This window comes from Neomonachus schauinslandi, chromosome X (genome assembly GCF_002201575.2).
Source record: "Neomonachus schauinslandi chromosome X, ASM220157v2, whole genome shotgun sequence".
Taxonomy (NCBI): domain Eukaryota; kingdom Metazoa; phylum Chordata; class Mammalia; order Carnivora; family Phocidae; genus Neomonachus; species Neomonachus schauinslandi.
This window is the reverse complement of record NC_058419.1, coordinates 125,562,068-125,578,904: the sequence shown is the minus strand read 5'-3', so window position 1 is coordinate 125,578,904 and position 16,837 is coordinate 125,562,068. Positions and strand designations below refer to the sequence as shown.

Sequence of the window (16,837 nt, the reverse complement as noted above, 5' to 3'; positions counted from 1 at the left end):
CTTTGCTCTTTTCTGAACATCACACGTGTCACTGCCCCAGGGCCTTTCCACCTGCCCCTGCTCCTTTGCTCTTCTCTGAACAGGTCACACATGCCGCTGCCCTGGGGCCTTTGCTCTTCTCTGAACAGGTCACACACGCTGCTGCCCCGGGGCCTTTGCACCTGCCCCGGCTCCTTTGCTCTTCTCTGAACAGGTCACATGCGCTGCGGCCCCAGGGCCTTTGCACCTGCTGTCCCTCTTCCTGGTCTGCTCTTCCCTTGGTCACCTGCTCCCCTTGGCACTCACATGTTCAGGGCCTCCCCGACCACTCTGTTAGAAAATCACACCCCCTCCCCAAGCCCAGCTCCCCTCCTCCCCTTCTCTTCACACCACACGTTATGACCCTCTGACATGGGCATTTTAACCTCTTTCTTTGCCCACTGACGATTTGTCTTGTTTAAAACATAAATCCCAAGAGATGGGTTCTTTCTCCTCCCCACCAGGATCTGGATTGCCGGGGATGGACAGGCTCATGGTGGCGGCTCAGTGCGTGTCTCCTGATCAGGAAAGAGAAGAAAGCACAAATTCTTCAGCTAGTCATCACCCACAGTGCTGCTTTCTGCAGACATTGGCTATCCTCAATTTCTATGATTGAATGTGCTTAACCGGTGTCAGGACCCTGTGTGCGGCCTCCGTCTTTGGGAAGGTGAACGTTTCCCCAGCTCAGATGCACACGGCCCTCCAGCCAAGTGGAGCTGCTTCTGCCTCCCCTCTGCCCGCAGCATGTTCTGCTCACTCATTCCATCTGCAGAGACCCTTCTTCCCAAGAGACCCCTTCCCGAGGGTCCAGGAATGTTATGGGGACGTCATTTAACCCAGGACTACATCCCGATTTCCGTGACGGTCAACTATAAAATCAATCAGTAAATGTGCATTTTAGAATTGATGCAATCAGCCACATAATGTCTAGGTCACTTTTGTGCCAACCCACTGGGCATGTGCTTTCCCACTTTGTGTGCACAGTAGAGTCACCGGGAGGGTGCACGAGATCCCGAAGCCTGACGGCCTGATTTAGGGTGTCCGGGCTGACACAGGTGCAGGTCTGTGAACACCTGCTCCCCTGATGGCAACCACGTGCTACTAAGGTCCACGGTTTTGCGAGCTAAGGGTCACCTGCCCCCGTCTGTTTCCCCACATCGCACTGTGGGACCCAAGCCTCGAGAAATGAGCCCAACTTGAGGGTAGCTCTCGTGAACCGTCAACTTGCCAACGTGTGAACCTTCTCAAACTCACCCATGTGCGTCTCAGGCGTTTTCTCTAGACGCGCGAGGGATTGGCAGGTGGAGCCTGGCGGACTCAGCCGTCCCTCCCGTGGGAGCTGTGCCACGAACTGTTCTCTCTGCAAACAGGTGGGTCTGCATCACTTCAGTATCCTTCGTGGCTGTCAGGCCGGCCTGGCAGTGTTCATCGTCTCCACACATTCGTGCTTCTGTCTGTGCGATCGATTTTCACCACGTGAGCGGCTGTCTGTGAGGGAAGCAGGGGGCTGCTCCCCCAGCTCCGCATGCTCAGAAGTGGGGGAGGCACTGGGGTCTCCTGGTCTACCCTGCATGGGTGTGTCCTCGTCCCCTGTGGACATGGGGACCCCAGGATACAGGCAGGTGGACCACGCTGCAGACAGAGCGTCAGGCGGTGCGTTCTGATCAAGCCTGTCGGTGTGCTCATTGGAAGCCCGTTCCATTTTCTCGTTCGTAGGTTTCCATGGATGCTTTTCTCCTTAGCAATAGCCTCCATGGGGGAGGCCATGCGTGTGTGAAGGCAAGGGGTGTATGATAAATCACTGAGTTTTCCCTTCACATTTCCTGGGAACCTCAAACTGTTGTTAAGAGAAAGTCTTGGGGTGCCTGGGTGGCTCAGTCGGTTGAGCATCCAACTCTTGGTTTCGGCTCAGGTCCTGATCTCAGGGTCACGAGATTGTGACATTGAGCCCCGTGTTGGGCCCCACCGTCAGCGGGGAGTCTGCTTGAAGATTCTCTCCTTCTGCCGCTCCCCCCAATATGCACACTCGTGCTCTCTCTCAAAATAAATAAATCCTTAAAAAAATAAAAATAAAGTCTTTCAAAAAATACCTTTATTGAGATACACTGCACATACCATAACGTCCACACATGAGAAGGGTACAATGCAGCGTCTTCGGGTTTAGTCCCATGCATAACCATCACCACGCACAAACCTGAGAACGTTTTTGCCTCCCCCCAAAAGAAACCCATTAGCTGGATTCGTTTTTGAACAACTCCTGTCCGCGCAAATCCTTTTCTGTTTTCCGCCTGCCTGGTGGGAATTGCTTCTGTCAAGATGGCATCTTACTTGTTCCGGCAAGAAACGAGGACTGTTCAGGGGTTGGTGGGCCAACACAGATGCCATGCCAGTGGTTGGCGATGTACAAAGGGATAGCCGCTGTCCATTTCCAGCCGCTCTAACATTGGAGTCCTTTGTTTGCTCGTGTTCAGGACTCCGCTTCTGAAAGGGGAGGACGTCAGCACTGACCTTGAATTTTAAGCATTAGTCTTCAGCCCTTCTCAGCCCTCAATCTCATTAGTAAAGTAATCGCCTTAACAGAAGATCCCGGGGAGATCCTACCCACTGGGATGGGGTGTCCTGTCTGAGAAGCGCTACTTGCACTTTAATCAAACAAATGCGAGCCTTGGCAGGTCATTTTGTTCCTCCTGTGAGCCCCCTCCTGCACCCAAGGGTCATTTGCCATCTTACCTCCAGCTTCTGTGCAAGCACATCTCAGTCTCTGTCGTATTGCACGTCGCCCACCCAACCACAGGACAAGCCCAGCTTCTTGCCACGATGGCATTGAGCGCACCCTTGGAGCCTTCCCTGTACCCCCAGACAGGCGATGCTGCCCCCAAAATGGGGCATGGTCTAGGCATGGTGAGCTGATGCTGAGCTCAGGCTTGCAGGGGTGTGGGGAGGAGGAAGGCTGAGGCCGCAGGATGGCCTCTAGCTGCCATCTGGGCTTTGCTTTTAAAGTCAAGCATCAGAAAGGTCACGAGAGACACGTGAGGCAATTCCGGGCAGTGCCAGGCCATGGCTCAGGCAAGGAAGAGGCAGGACAAACAAAAACTGAAAATGAGTTGATGAGAGTAGATTCAGGTATGTGATCTTTTAATATAAATATCAAATGGTTTCGCATGGCTTATCAAGTAAATTGTGCAATTTCCGCTTTTTGAAAGACTGCCTTTATGTCTCCAAAACAAAGCCAGTTGGACCGGAACTTGAAATCTATTAAGCCATAGGACAGGTACCCGGCCAAGCGGTAGCAGAACGCGGGCATGTAATAAAAGTCAAAATAAATGAGTAAGATACATAAGTAAATAACTAAGTACATAAATACGTGAATAATCACAAGAGACATAGGTAGATCAAAGATGGCTGCAAGCCTACCCAATGTCGGTTTTCCTCCTCTCCCTTACTCTTCGAATTAGAAAGGAAGAAGCCGAATTTTAATTATATGCGGGCATTTTAATTACCCACACGGAAATCACAAGACACCTGGAAGGGTCGGCTTACTCATCGAGATTGCAGGACATAGAACAGTGTACAAGAGTCCACGGCATATCTACACGTCAGCAGTGAGTCCTTAGAAGGTGTCCCACTACAGATACCAGCATCCAGAAGAACGGAGCGATGGCTCACATCCACGCATGGAATCTTGTAGGGCTGGACTGTCCATTCAGGGTCATCCATCGAAATACCAGGGAGATTTTTCAGTGAACTAAAGTTGTCCCCCCCACCCCTCACCCGGCGCCCCTCAGTGCTGCCACCATGCTTGCTACCTGCCAGGACATCCCCAGGATGCACGGATGCCCCACGTCTCCACCTGTCTGCGTGAAGCCTCCTGGATTTACATCTCTGGCCTGGAAATCTTGGCTCTGGGATGATAATGTTCCCTGCACAAAATCGCTTGCTTTGATAGACAACAGCCGCATGTGACTCCCAAGGGGCAGTGCCTGGGTGGCACAGGGGCTCCTGTCGGGTGAGCTCCGCGGGGAGGGGAGGTCTAGCTCGATAGTCCTGGAGGGAGGGGAGTGGGGACAGGCTGTTGCTCTTCTCTCTCTGGGAGCCCATTGCCCGTGTGTGGCCTCCGCCGTCTGTCACCTTAGCTACTGCTGATGTCCCAAGCACAGACAGACAGCATGCAGAGGAGAAAAGGAATCATGTGGCCTTGTTTTAGAGGCCACTTTTGAGTGACACCCCTCACTAAAGTCCCTACCGCACATTTTTAGCTGTGGCAAGACATGCGATTGAAAGTAGTTTCAGAGTCCAAATCCATGGAATGGTTTCAGGGGCATTTGCTGGCTGTGGAAACAAAGAAGGACATGCCTTCAGACGGTGTTTTAAAGATCCTGAGCCCTGGATGACAGCTGAGCTCACCCCCTGTCTACTGTGGGTTAAATGGTGGCCCCCCAAAAGATATGTCCATGTCCTAACCCCTGCAACCTCAGGCTGGGAACTCATTCAGAAATAGGCTCTTTGCAAGTGTGAGTAAGTGAAGGATCTGAGATGAGCTCATCCTGGACGAGGGTGGCCCTAAATCCAATGACAGGTGTGCTTACAAGACACAGAGGAGGACACACAGAGGCAAAGCCACATGAAGACCGAGGCAGAGATGGGAGGGATGTGGCCAACAGCCCAGGGATGCCTGGAGCCTCAGGAGCTGGAAAAGGCAGGAAGGACCTTCCCCAGGAACCTCAGGAGAGAGCATAGCTCTGTCCCACCTGGATCTCAGCAGCCCTGCCCCGCCTGGATCTCAGACTTCTAGAAGGTCTCCAGAGCTGGGACAGGATAATTCCCTTGGTTTTAGGCATATGGGTTTTGTTATGGCAGCCCTAAAAGATTAATTATGCCCCCTTTGTCTCCCCATGTAAAGGGGACTAGAGACTCTTCAATGCATGACATGAGTAATCAATGCTAGTGATTAGCAAGCATACTGGTTTTGGATGCGTTCCATAGCTGATGGTGTAAGGGAGGGAGGTGACAGATGCAGAGGCTATTTTAGGGCTGTGCGCACAGCAGGGACAGAAGGAGCGAGCAGAAAGCCAGCGAGTACCTTTAAGCTTTGTCATCCCCTTAATAGGGCTAATAGGATTTTCTACAGTGATCGGCCTTTGGCTCACCCTGGGCCTCCAGCAAGGAGCTCTGGCAGCGCCGAGTGGCTGGCCGCCGCACCACTTGCTAACCGACACACACACCCTGCAGCTGGGACAACCAGGGGCTCTCAAGGCCAGCCTGGCGTGGGACAAAGATGACTTGCCCCGAGGAACAGGCATACCGTCTGCTGACTGAATACTCAAATGGGTTCATGGTCTCCCAGGTAGGAGCGTGGCGAGAACATTCCACCGAGCACTCTTGGATGCCGTTGGTGGGAGCTGGGCGAGGGCAATGGGGAGTGACAGCTTAATGGGTACAGAGTGTCCTTTAGGAGTGGGATGTCCTGGAACTCTGGGCAGGTGTCCGCCAGAGGCTTGGCCCCTGGGGTGCGGGGCAACATTTATCAAAAGACAGGGATCGACATACTGAAAACATTTTGTGATAGGGCAATATAGGAGCTCGTCCATTAACACACTAAAAAGCAAGGTGATGCGTTTATACTAGAGGTGAGTCTGGGGGTCCGTCCACAACGTAGCACGCATCAGTATCTCATCCCTTCTTCTGACTGAGCACATATTATCCTGGGTGGAAATGGGAGACACAGAGGCCATGTGGTGTGTGATTCCATTTATATGAAACATCCAGAATATGCAAATCCATAGAAACAGAAAGCAGAGTGGTGGTCGCCGGGCACTGGAGAGGGACTGCCAATGGGGACAGGCTCTCTTTTTGGGGGGATGAGAATGTTCTGGAATCAGACAGAGCTGGTGGTTGCACAACGCAGTGAATGTGCCAAACGCCCCTGAATTATTTCGTTTACAGTGGTTAATGCTGAATCTCCTGCTATGCGAATTTTACTTCCATAAAACAGTAGAGGCAAGTTATAATTAGATTTTATATATATATATAAAATCTATATATATATATATATAAAATATATATATATATATATAAAATCTATATATATATATATATAAAATATATATATATATATATATATATTGTATATTCCTTCATTTATTTCTTTTGTTAAATTTTTTTCAAATTTTTAAATTTAAATTCAACTTAGTTAACAGAGTGTATTATTAGTTTCAGGGGTAGAATTTAATGATTCATCAGTTGCATTTCACACTCAGTGCTCATCACATCACGTGACCTCCTTCGTGCCCATCACCCTGTTACCCCATTCCCCACCCACCTCCCCTCCAGCAACCCTCAGTTGTTTCCTAGAGTTAACAGTCGCTTATGGTTTGTCTCCCTCTCTGACTTCACCTTATTTTATTTTTCCTTCCCTTCCCTTATGTTCATCTGTTTTGTTTCTTAAATTCCACACAGGAGTGAAATCATACAGTATTTGTCTTTTTCTGACTGACTTCACTTAGCATAATACCCTCTAGTTCCATCCACGTCGTTACAAATGGTGGGTATTCATCCTTTCTGATGGCTGAGTAGTATTCCATTGTATATGTGGACCACATCTTCTTTATCCATTTGTCTGTTGAAGGGCATCTCCACTCCTTCCGTAGCTTGGCTATTGTGGACATTACTGCTATGAACATTGGGATGCAGGTGCCCCTTCAGATCACTACATTTGTATTTTTGGGGCAAATGCCCAGGAGTGCAATTGCTGAGTCGTAGGGTAGCTCTATTTTTAATGTCTTGAGGAACCTCCATACTGTTTTCCAGAGTGGCTGCACCAGTTTGCATTAGATTTTATATTTTAAAGCTCCATCGGTGCCAGGGCTCTGGGATGAGGATATTAGCAGTGGGGGGTGGTCTTTGGTGGGATGCACACATGCTGTGCTGAAAATCTCTGGGGTCCAGGTGCTGAACATGCCCATGTGGACAGTTGTATGGATGCAGAGGGCAGGAAAGCATTCACACCTGCTGTGCAGGGGGATGGTGGACTTCTCTCATGGGATGGTGGGGTTCTCCCCGGCTTTTTGCAGTGAAACTCTAATTTTGAGAACACACAGCTTCACCAGGTAGTGGCTGAGCATCCGCGAGGCAGAGAGATACCCAAGGACGGCAGTCGCTGGGGCGGAGGGTCTGGGGCTGCAAGATTGGGGTGATGTGTGCAGCCAGTCGAGTCCAGACCCACTGGACCATGGTGCCATGTGCGTTCTGGTTGTATTTCAAGTGCCCTGTGGCAGATATCGTGAGACACGAAGATGTCTTGGCTTCCCTCGGTCACTGACTCACAGGTATCGTAATACTACGGTGCTTTGCGCTTGATTCATAATCGAAGAGGGTGCTGACTTTGGGTGGGGGTCACTGAATATTGAAGCAGAATGTCTTCCCCAGCCGAGCTCACGGATCCACCCAGATTCGGTTTGTAGACCCCCAAGGGTTAAGAATTCCTATTGTAGAGCCTTTGAGATACGGAAAGGGAGCATCCTTCTACAAAACAATCATCATAATTTGCTGTGTTTCTGTTGCTTGAAGATGTGACTGACTTGTGCTCGCAAGATGTTTCCTGGCCAGCTGGGGCTGTTTGCTCCTCGCTCACACTGGTGTTGGGTGGGTTATAAATCTTGGGAGGAAAATCCCATTCAGTACACGTGATGATATGTTACCTAGTTGTCACGAGTTTAATAGAAGAAGATGGAACACAACCTTCACAGAATAAAACTTAATATGACCTTGACAGAATAATACTTAATACGACCTTGATACAATAAAACCTAGTATGACCTTGATAGAAAAAATCTTAATAGGATCTTGATAGAATAAAGCGTAGTACAATCTTGATAGAATTATACTTAATACAACCTTGATAGCATAATACTCAATATGACTTTGATACAATAAAACCTAATATGACCTTGATAGAATAAAACTTAATAGGATCTTGATAGAATAATACTTAATACGACCTTGATAGAATAAAACTCAATATGACCTTGATACAATGACTTAATAAAATCTAAATACAGTAGGAGTTCACACAACCTTAGTACAAGATGTCATATAGTCATAACAGGAGTTAATGCAAACTTAGCAGTGTAAGAAATAATACACCTTTGGGGCGCCTGGGTGGCTCAGTCGGTTAAGCGACTGCCTTCGGCTCAGGTCGTGATCCTGGAGTCCCGGGATCGAGTCCCGCATCGGGCTCCCTGCTCGGCGGGGAACCTGCTTCTCCCTCTGACCCTCCCCCCTCTCATGAGCTCTCTCTCTCTCTCATTCTGTCTCAAATAAATAAATAAAATCTTAAAAAAAAAAAAAAAAGAAATAATACACCTTTAACCGAGCAAGAGTTAATACCGTCTTGATAGAATAAGGCTTGAAACAGCCCGAGTTAAGCAGTTTGTGCACCGTTGATAGAAGAAAAGTTCATACAACATTAGTAGTACGAGATAATAACAACCTTCATAGAATAACAAGGAATGGAACCCTAACAAGAGTTGATACAATCTTAATAGAATAAGAGTTTGTGTTCCCCTCACAGAACGCAAAAGGAAACAACATTAACAAGACTTAATATGAGCTTAATAGAATTTTATAGATGGAGCGTATAGTTAACCTTGATAGAACTTTACTCCATGGGTTCTCAAACGGGGACTTTGGCCCCCAGGGGGTACTCGGCAAGGTCTGGGGATATTTTTGGTTGTCATGGCCAGGATGGGGGTGCTCCTGGAGTGGGGTGGGTGCAGACCAGGGACAGAGTTGTACACCCTACAGTGCCCAGGACGCCCAACCCCAAAGAGCCGTTCAGCCCCAGATGTCAGCTGTGCTGGGGTCTAGAAACCCTGCTTTCATGGAATAAGAGTTAAGAGGACCCTAATCACAGAGTAACTGCAAATGCAGTATCACCCCACGCCCCGACCCCACACCATGGCTGCATGCGTGTGTGGTGTAGGGCTTTCCGTGTGCTCAGTGAGAAAGCAAACACCAACCTACTTACTTCCTCAGGTAGGATGGAGACGGGTCTTACTTTTATTCACGTTCATGCACATACGGGACCAGTGCTGATCACCGTGTGGACTGAGTGCTGTGGGATGCACCTGGGCTCCAGGACCATCTGTGCACATGGGATGTGAGTGTGTGCGTCCGTCCTGGCCAATATCACTGAGGTCGCCCCAGCCTTGGCACCACCCATCCAAACACTGTGTGCAGGAGGGGAAAAAAATGCATTGACTTATCCATGTTCTATACTTTATGCATTATTTTCAGGCACGACCTGTTAAGTTCTTTAAACAGATAAATAGAAGAAAATAGGTAACACATTTTAAGACACTGACAGTGCAGGGAACACTGACCTCTGAACAGCAACAACAAAACACAGTATATGTATTTCCTTGTTTGCAAAATTAAAACAACCCAGTCCCTGGCTTTGTGCCCCTAAGTAATGGTTGCTAACAGTGAAGAGGCAAAGACTAGGGTCTTGAAAACTCACGTGGGTTTGCAGGTGGCTGTGCTTGTCCCTGTCCCTTTGCTGGTGTTCTCTTTGAGGACCAGAGGTTTCCTTCAGAGGGTGTTTCTTTGTTAGAATGGTTCCCAGGCTGTTTCTTTTTCAGAGTGATGCTGTTCTGGGCATGATGGGAGGGAGGGGGTTCAATGAAGAGCTTCTAAAGACAGACGGGATGGGGGGCATGCTGCATACACCCACATCTGCTCAGCCTCCCCCTTTGTGTGCCAGCAAGCCAGTAAATGGCACTGTGGAACCCTGCATGTACTCGGCAGCTGCCCCCCAGCCCTGGCCCTCACCGTCCCTGGGGACCAACCTGTCCAGTAGATGGCATCACCCTGGACAGCTGGTCAACCCCACAGCACTTGGAGCGGTAGAAACAGGTGCTTCCTGAGTGAACGGGGGAAGCGTATTTCATTTCATGTCATTTCATTTCGTTCCGTTTTGTTTCTTTTCATTTCATTTTATTTTGTTTTATTTGTTATTTGTTTTATTTATTCTATGCTGTTTAAAATATTTGAATATTCATTTAAATTTTATTTCAACATTTTGTTTTACATTTTAAAAATTAAATTAAAAATTTTAGTGAGTTCATTTAATTTGAAAATTTTATTTTTTTCTTTAATTTTTTAAAAATTAAAAAATTATTTTTTTGAAAATTTTATTTTAAATAGACATAAATTTTACTATCTCCACCATTTTTATGTGCACGGCTCAGGGGCATTGAGCACATTCACTAATGGGCAACCACCCCCCTCTATCCGTCTCCAGAACTTTCCATCTTCCCAACTTGAAGCTCTGTCCCCATCAAACACTAATTCCCCATCACTGGCCCTACCATCTACTCTCTGTCCCTGTGGATGGGACTCCTCTACAGACCCCGTATATGTGGAATCACACAGGATTTGTCCTTCTGTGTCTGGCTTATGTCACTCAGCACCATGTCCTCAAGGTCCATCCACGTCATAGCAGGTGCAGAACATCCTTCCTTTTCAAGGCTGCGTCATATTCCACTGTGTGCATGGACCATACTTTGCTCATCCATTTGTCCATTGGTGCATGCTTGGTTCTTAAATGTTTTGGGTACTGTAGTTAATGCATCAGTGAACATGGGTAGTACACCCATGTATCTCTTCCAGTCTCCACTTTCAGTTCTTTTGGGTCCATATGCAGAAGTGGAACTTCTGGTTTCTATGGCCATTCTATGTTCGATTTTTTAAGGAACTGCCATAGCGTTTTCCATAGCAGTGCAGTGTCCCCCGAAAACGCACCCTGGCTCCCCATGGTGAGTACAGTTCCTAGGACACTCAAAGCTGGCCCCTTGTTTCCGAGGTTCTGTTTGCCGCCTGTGAGCTGGGCGTGTTTGACCTTCTGGCTGAGGCCCCAGAGCCCCTGGGCGCGGCAGCAGTGGCTGCACGGCTGGGCACCAGCTCCTGTGGGACAGAGCTCCTGCTGGACACCTGTGTGTCCCTGAAGCTGCTTCAGGTGCAAACAAGGAGGGGAAAAGGTAAGCATGTAGACATTATGTAAATGAATGGGCATGGCTGGGTGTCAATAAAACTTTATTTACAAAGACAAGCGGTGGGCCAGGTTTAGCACCCAGGCTGTACTTAGCTGTCCTCATTCCAGAGAGGTCTCCACATGCTGGTGTGCACATTGGTACCCTCATGAAGTATCCAATGAGCAAGGAAAAATGGGGAAAAACATCACATGGGCATACTTCTCAATCAAACTAAATTTATCCAGCTAAAGGGTTGCCATTCCTTACATTACATTCTTATTTTGGTGTTGAAATGGCTTTTCTCTTATGGAATATGGTGGTGGTAGGTTTTTTTGGGGTTTTTTTTATGTCCTTACTTTGCAAAATTCAAAATGTCAACTGTATGTCACTCATTCTGACCACTTTTAGAATTGTAGATTCATGAAATTGCAAATGTAGAGAGCATTGCTTGAGCCGGAGCACATGAGAACAGGAGTGCTGGCCTGGCTGTGGCAGCCGTGGTCAGTGGCCTTTGTGCTTGTGGTATCGAATCATGCACCAGTTGGGGTTCTGGGGTGCAAATACCAGTGATGGGTTAACTTGAGCATCCTGTGGGGGTTGACAGCTCTCAGGTACCCGGGTGTGGAGATCAAGCAGGTACGAGGGTGCAAGCTATCTGCAACCACCACCAGCCACTCCCTGAGAACAGTCTTTGCACATCACACGTACTGGGGTGGCTGACACTGAGCTTGCACCCCCAGGAGGACACCTCGGTCAGGAGACATTGGGTGCAGGGGGATGCTACTGGAGGTGCCTTCTGGCACAATTATCAGTTGTCATTTGACCCTGGGGCATTTGGTTGGTGCCAACACCCAGCTGGGGACCACCCCATGCAAAACAGCGGGCGCTCCGTGGGAAGCAGGGTCCCCAGGAGAGGGGACAGGGAGGTAGGCTCAGGCATGGGACTGGCCATTTGCAGATGCTGCGGGATGGGGTAGCTCACAGCGGGGCATCTGCTCAGAGAGCACCAGGGCTGTTGTGGGCCTGGGTCTGCACATCCTCCCCAGGGCTCTGTTAAAATGATGACATTCACCCGGGGTTGGCTGCCTACTGCTTGGCTGAGCGTGGCAGAAAGGCAGCCCCTGCTCCATCAACGTGATTCCAGTTTTGGAGATCGTTGTATCACCAGTAGAGTGTATATCCAAATCAGGTGTTATTTTAAAGCCCAGGGATTGTATTTTAGGGTTCCCCATCGGCTCACTTGCCCTTCCCACCTGCTGCACCACACTTTCCAAAGGGATTTGCCAAAACAGAATCGAGCAGGTGCATGGGCCCCCAGCTGTAGCTACAGGCCTTTTGATGCCCCTAGGCGAGAATCCGCTTTCAGCCCTGATATTGCCGATGCTCGCACTAGTAATGGCAAGGACTTGGAATCTCACTTAGCCTTTTGTGTTCTCTCTGTTCGTTTTCAGCTTTGTATCAAAACACAGAGCTCTCCAGCACCTACCTGGTCAGGGCCAGTCCCAAGTGCCAGGGCAACATGCTGCGGTACCTGGCCAGGACGACATATCTGTGCTGGGGCCACCTGGCCCAGGCCGTGAGGTGGGCATGGCCTCGACGGCATGGACTGTGCACCAGGGCTCCCTGGGGGCTGGTTTCAGGGGGTCTCTGCAGCTGAAGTGCCAGGTTCCTTGTAGAATCAAACACGACCCCGCTAGGTATGGAAATCCAGAGCAGATGTGAGAAACCCCCTTAGTCCTGGCTGAAGGAATTCACGAAATGCAAATCTGCTCAGTTAAGAGTCCTTGTGCTTCAGTGGTCTCCAGGGAAAGGGCCTGGGCTGAGGAGGCAAAGTGGGGAAGATGGCATACAAGATACTGCCTGAATTATGATGGTTGTGTGCTCCACATCTGCTCTTGCACTCTGCGCTGTGGGTGTCTGGGGCTGATGACTCTCTGAGGTGGGGCGTCCTGGGCTCTGCAGGGTGTGGAGCAGCGCCTCTGGTCTCCTCCCACCAGGTGCCAGTACAATCTCCCCAGTCGTGATAATAAAAAGATGTCCCCAGACATTGACAAGTGCCTCTTGGAGGCAGAATCACCTGCAATTGGAAACCAGTGACATAGATGTATGGATACATAGATGGGCAGGTAGATACATATAGGGATGGCTAGATGGGCGGATGGGTGATGTATGGATGGCTGGATGGATGGACAGGTGGATGGACGGATGGATGGATAGATGATTGATAGATACAAGGATGGATGGATGGATATATATGATGGATGAATAGATAGATATATAGATAGATATAGGGATGGATGATAATATAGAGATGGCTAGATGGGTGGATGGATGACGGAAGAATGGATGGACAAGTGGATGGATGGATGGATGGATAGATGATAGATATAGGGATGGATAGATAGATATGATGGATGGATGGATGGATGGATGGATGGATAGATGATAGATAGATATGATGGATGGATGGATAGATAGAGGGATGGATGAATGATAATATAGGGATGATAGATGGGTAGATGGATAGGTAGGTAGGTAGATAGATTGATAATAGATGGATATTGATGGATAGGTATTGATAGATATTAATAGATAATAGATGAATAGATATTGATAGGTACAGATGGATACTGATAGATATTAATAGACATATGTAAATAATAGATATTGATAAATAGGTATAGATAGATGTCAGATACTGATAGGTACTGATAATAGCACAGCAAGGCTTCTCCTGCCCCCAGATGCCAACCGATGAGTCCTGTGGACATCAGTGTCCCCTGACTGCACGTCATTTTCGAGCTTCCTTCACACTGTCTTTAGAACCTGCTCCTTCCTTGCCTACATGGCAGAGCCAGGCTAGATGTGCAGCCTGCCTCTCTGAACACGTGTGTGTTCCATCCCAGAAGGGGGTCCAAACATGTGGTGACTGAGTCCTGTCCCCTGCTTGTTCTGTCTGTGACGGGAGGTGAGGATGTGTGACCCCATGTGTGCACCAGCTGGTGCTCCCTGAACGTGGCAGATCCTGGGTGACCGCGTCCTGCCTGTTTGCAGGGACGGCAAGAACCAGTATCTGGAGGCATTTGGGGTTCCCTCTGACGAGCTCTTCAGCGCCATCTACAGGTAACGCCGAGCGCCCACGCGTGCGGGGTGACGCTTCCTTTCCACACACTCGCTGGGCGGAATACATGGGTCCAAACGGAGCAAAACAGAGGGACGTTGATATTTAAAATTAAAAAAAAAAAAAAGACGACAGATTTGTTTGTGTTGGTCAGTGTGCTGAGCAGGTGGGAATCTGTCCTTCCCCCCAAGGCGCTCTACGTGAAGCAACAGTGATGTAGAAAAATGAGGAATGGGTTTTGTTTGGGCCAGAGTTACCCAGGTAGTAGGTCAGCTCTACGCACGCACTCGGGGCTGCTGTTGGCGTGGGGTCTGGTACCACAGTCCCCAGGTGGCGATGCCCCGATGGCTCGTTGCAGGGTTCCTTGCTGGCCGAGGGCCGGGAAAGGGGAGAAGGACGTGCACGGGGTGTGGAGTCCTCAGGGCTGGTGCCTGAGCTTTACCCAGTGCCTCCCCTTCCATCCTGTGCTTTGCCCGTTTCCAAGACCCCTGCTCCGGCCACAGCTTCTCCCCTGATTTGGGTATCCACACGATCTTGACGAGCGTGGTTTCACATGCAGATCTGAGGGCGAGCGGCTGCAGGTCATGCGAGGTCTGCAGGACATCTGGAGCATCAGCGGGAGGCATGTGCTGGCCGCTTTTGACCTGTCCCCGTTCCCGCTCATCTGCGATATTGGTGGTGAGCGTCGGCCCCACGCATGGAGCTGTGTCTTAGGGCTAGGGAGGGAAGACAATGGGGATCCCATTTAGGATCGGGGACAAGGCATCCCGTGGGCGTCCCACAGGCTGTGGGGGTTCCAGCTCCTCCCTGAACATGGTGCACCCTCTGCGGTTCTGACCCCGTGCATTGGGGCGGGACCAAGAATCTCTGCTCCCAGGGACACGGATGCTGCCGAGGCCTGGGCCACGTGGCTGTAGACATTGGCATAGCTCAGCGTGACAAGGGAGGCTTTAGAGGATGGTGGGGTGCAGCTGTCACGGAGCTCCTGGAAAGCAGTTAGCAAAGCCATTGAGTCAACCTTGCCATGCTGCCCTCCCGGGGCAGGCAGAGCGCCGTGTGGGGCTGCAGGGGTCCGCCAGGTTTTCTGGGCCCTGAGGGTCCTGATGCGAACACGGATGAGGAGGATGCCCACGTCTTAAGCATCTCCTGTGGCTGAAGGCTGGGCATGGCATATCCTAGAGCAGATGCAGGAGTACTGGGTGTTGGTCATCTCTGTCCTAAAGGGTGAAAATGTGGGGTTCGGTGGAGGTGGAGGTGGGGGCAGCCAAGTCTAACCCCTGGTCCCTTTCAAGCAAACGCTCTTGCCCTGACCATCCCATGCTGGTCCCATAGAGGAGGCTCAGGGAGCATGAACCCCAGTAGAGGGGGATTCAGGGGCTCCCAACACCATGTTTCCCTGGGTGCATGTTCTGGGGGTGATGCCAGCCCGATGTGGCCCTCCCGATGTGGGCATGTCTCCATCCTTTGAGCAACACAATGGCTCACTGGTTGGGGCCGAGCTGCCTGGGATGCAGACAGGCTTCAAGATGCAGCTAAGGGGCCCCCAGTCATTGGTCCCCAGATCTGAGATGCTCAGACCCGTAGCCAACATCAGGGCAACGTCCCTCCACCATCTCGGGCAGCAGGACGCCATGACTGGGAAACTTGATGTGGTTTATTCAAAAGGGGCCCCTGTGCCTGGCTCACTGTGTGACTTTGGGCACGTTCCGTGGTCTCTCTGTGCCACAGAATCCTCGGGTAATGGGGCAGTCCCCGCATGGGACAGTTGTGCCCAAGTGCGTGTCTGCCTATGAGTCACGCAGAATGGGGTCATAGTGGTCAATGGGTTGGTCCAGCCAGGAAGATTCGTGGATTCAGGTGCTTATAGGTGATGATGGAGCCATGAAGACCTCCATGGAGGGCAGAACCACATCCCCCATGTGGATGCCCCCTGGGGGTCGATGGTGGGCCAAGGTGCATCTGCTCACACCTTCCTGTCCATCTGTCCTGTTCCATGTCCACTTCCAGGCTGTTCTGGGGCTCTGGCCAAGGAGTGCACCTCTCTGTACCCTGGGTGTCGGGTCACCGTGTTTGACATCCCTGAGGTGGTACAGATGGCCAAGAAGCACTTCTCATTCCTGGAGGAAGCACGGATCAGCTTCCGTGAAGGTGGGTTGTTTCCATGGGCTCTGCGTGTGCACGGAGAATTATAGATGCATCCCCCGGGGCCGATGTTCTACTCTACTCTACTCTGTTCTACTATTTTACTCTACTCTATTCTATTCTGTTCTACTCTATTCTACTCTACTCTATTCTTTCTATTCTATTGTATTCTATTCTACTCTATTCTGTTCTGTTCTATTCTATTATACTCTATTCTTTCTATTCTATTGTATTCTATTCTACTCTATTCTGTTCTATTCTGTTCTATTCTATTCTATTCTACTCTGTTCTACTCTACTCTACTCTGTTCTATTCTACTCTACTCTGTTCTATTCTTCTCTACTCTACTTCTATTCTATTCTACTCTATTCTGTTCTATTCTATTCTACTCTGTTGTATTCTACTCTACCCTGTTGTATTCTACTCCATTCTGTTCTACTCTATTCTGTTCTATTCTACTCTACTCTATGCCTATTCTTTTCTATTCTATTCTATTCTATTCTATTCTATTCTATTCTATTCTATT

At 49.5% G+C, this 16,837-nt stretch overlaps 1 protein-coding gene across 1 annotated transcript in view; it reads left to right on the top strand.

The window, feature by feature from the left end:
- Positions 1-5,293: 5,293 nt before the first annotated feature.
- ASMT (acetylserotonin O-methyltransferase) overlaps positions 5,294-16,837 on the top strand; it is a 12,396-nt gene continuing 852 nt past the window's right edge. Inside the window, exons 1-6 of the mRNA XM_044911637.1 lie at positions 5,294-5,362; positions 10,880-11,054; positions 12,500-12,629; positions 14,103-14,171; positions 14,729-14,847; positions 16,177-16,317. Coding sequence (XP_044767572.1) covers positions 5,294-5,362; positions 10,880-11,054; positions 12,500-12,629; positions 14,103-14,171; positions 14,729-14,847; positions 16,177-16,317 — 703 coding nt within the window. The remainder of the gene's footprint in view (positions 5,363-10,879; positions 11,055-12,499; positions 12,630-14,102; positions 14,172-14,728; positions 14,848-16,176; positions 16,318-16,837) is intronic.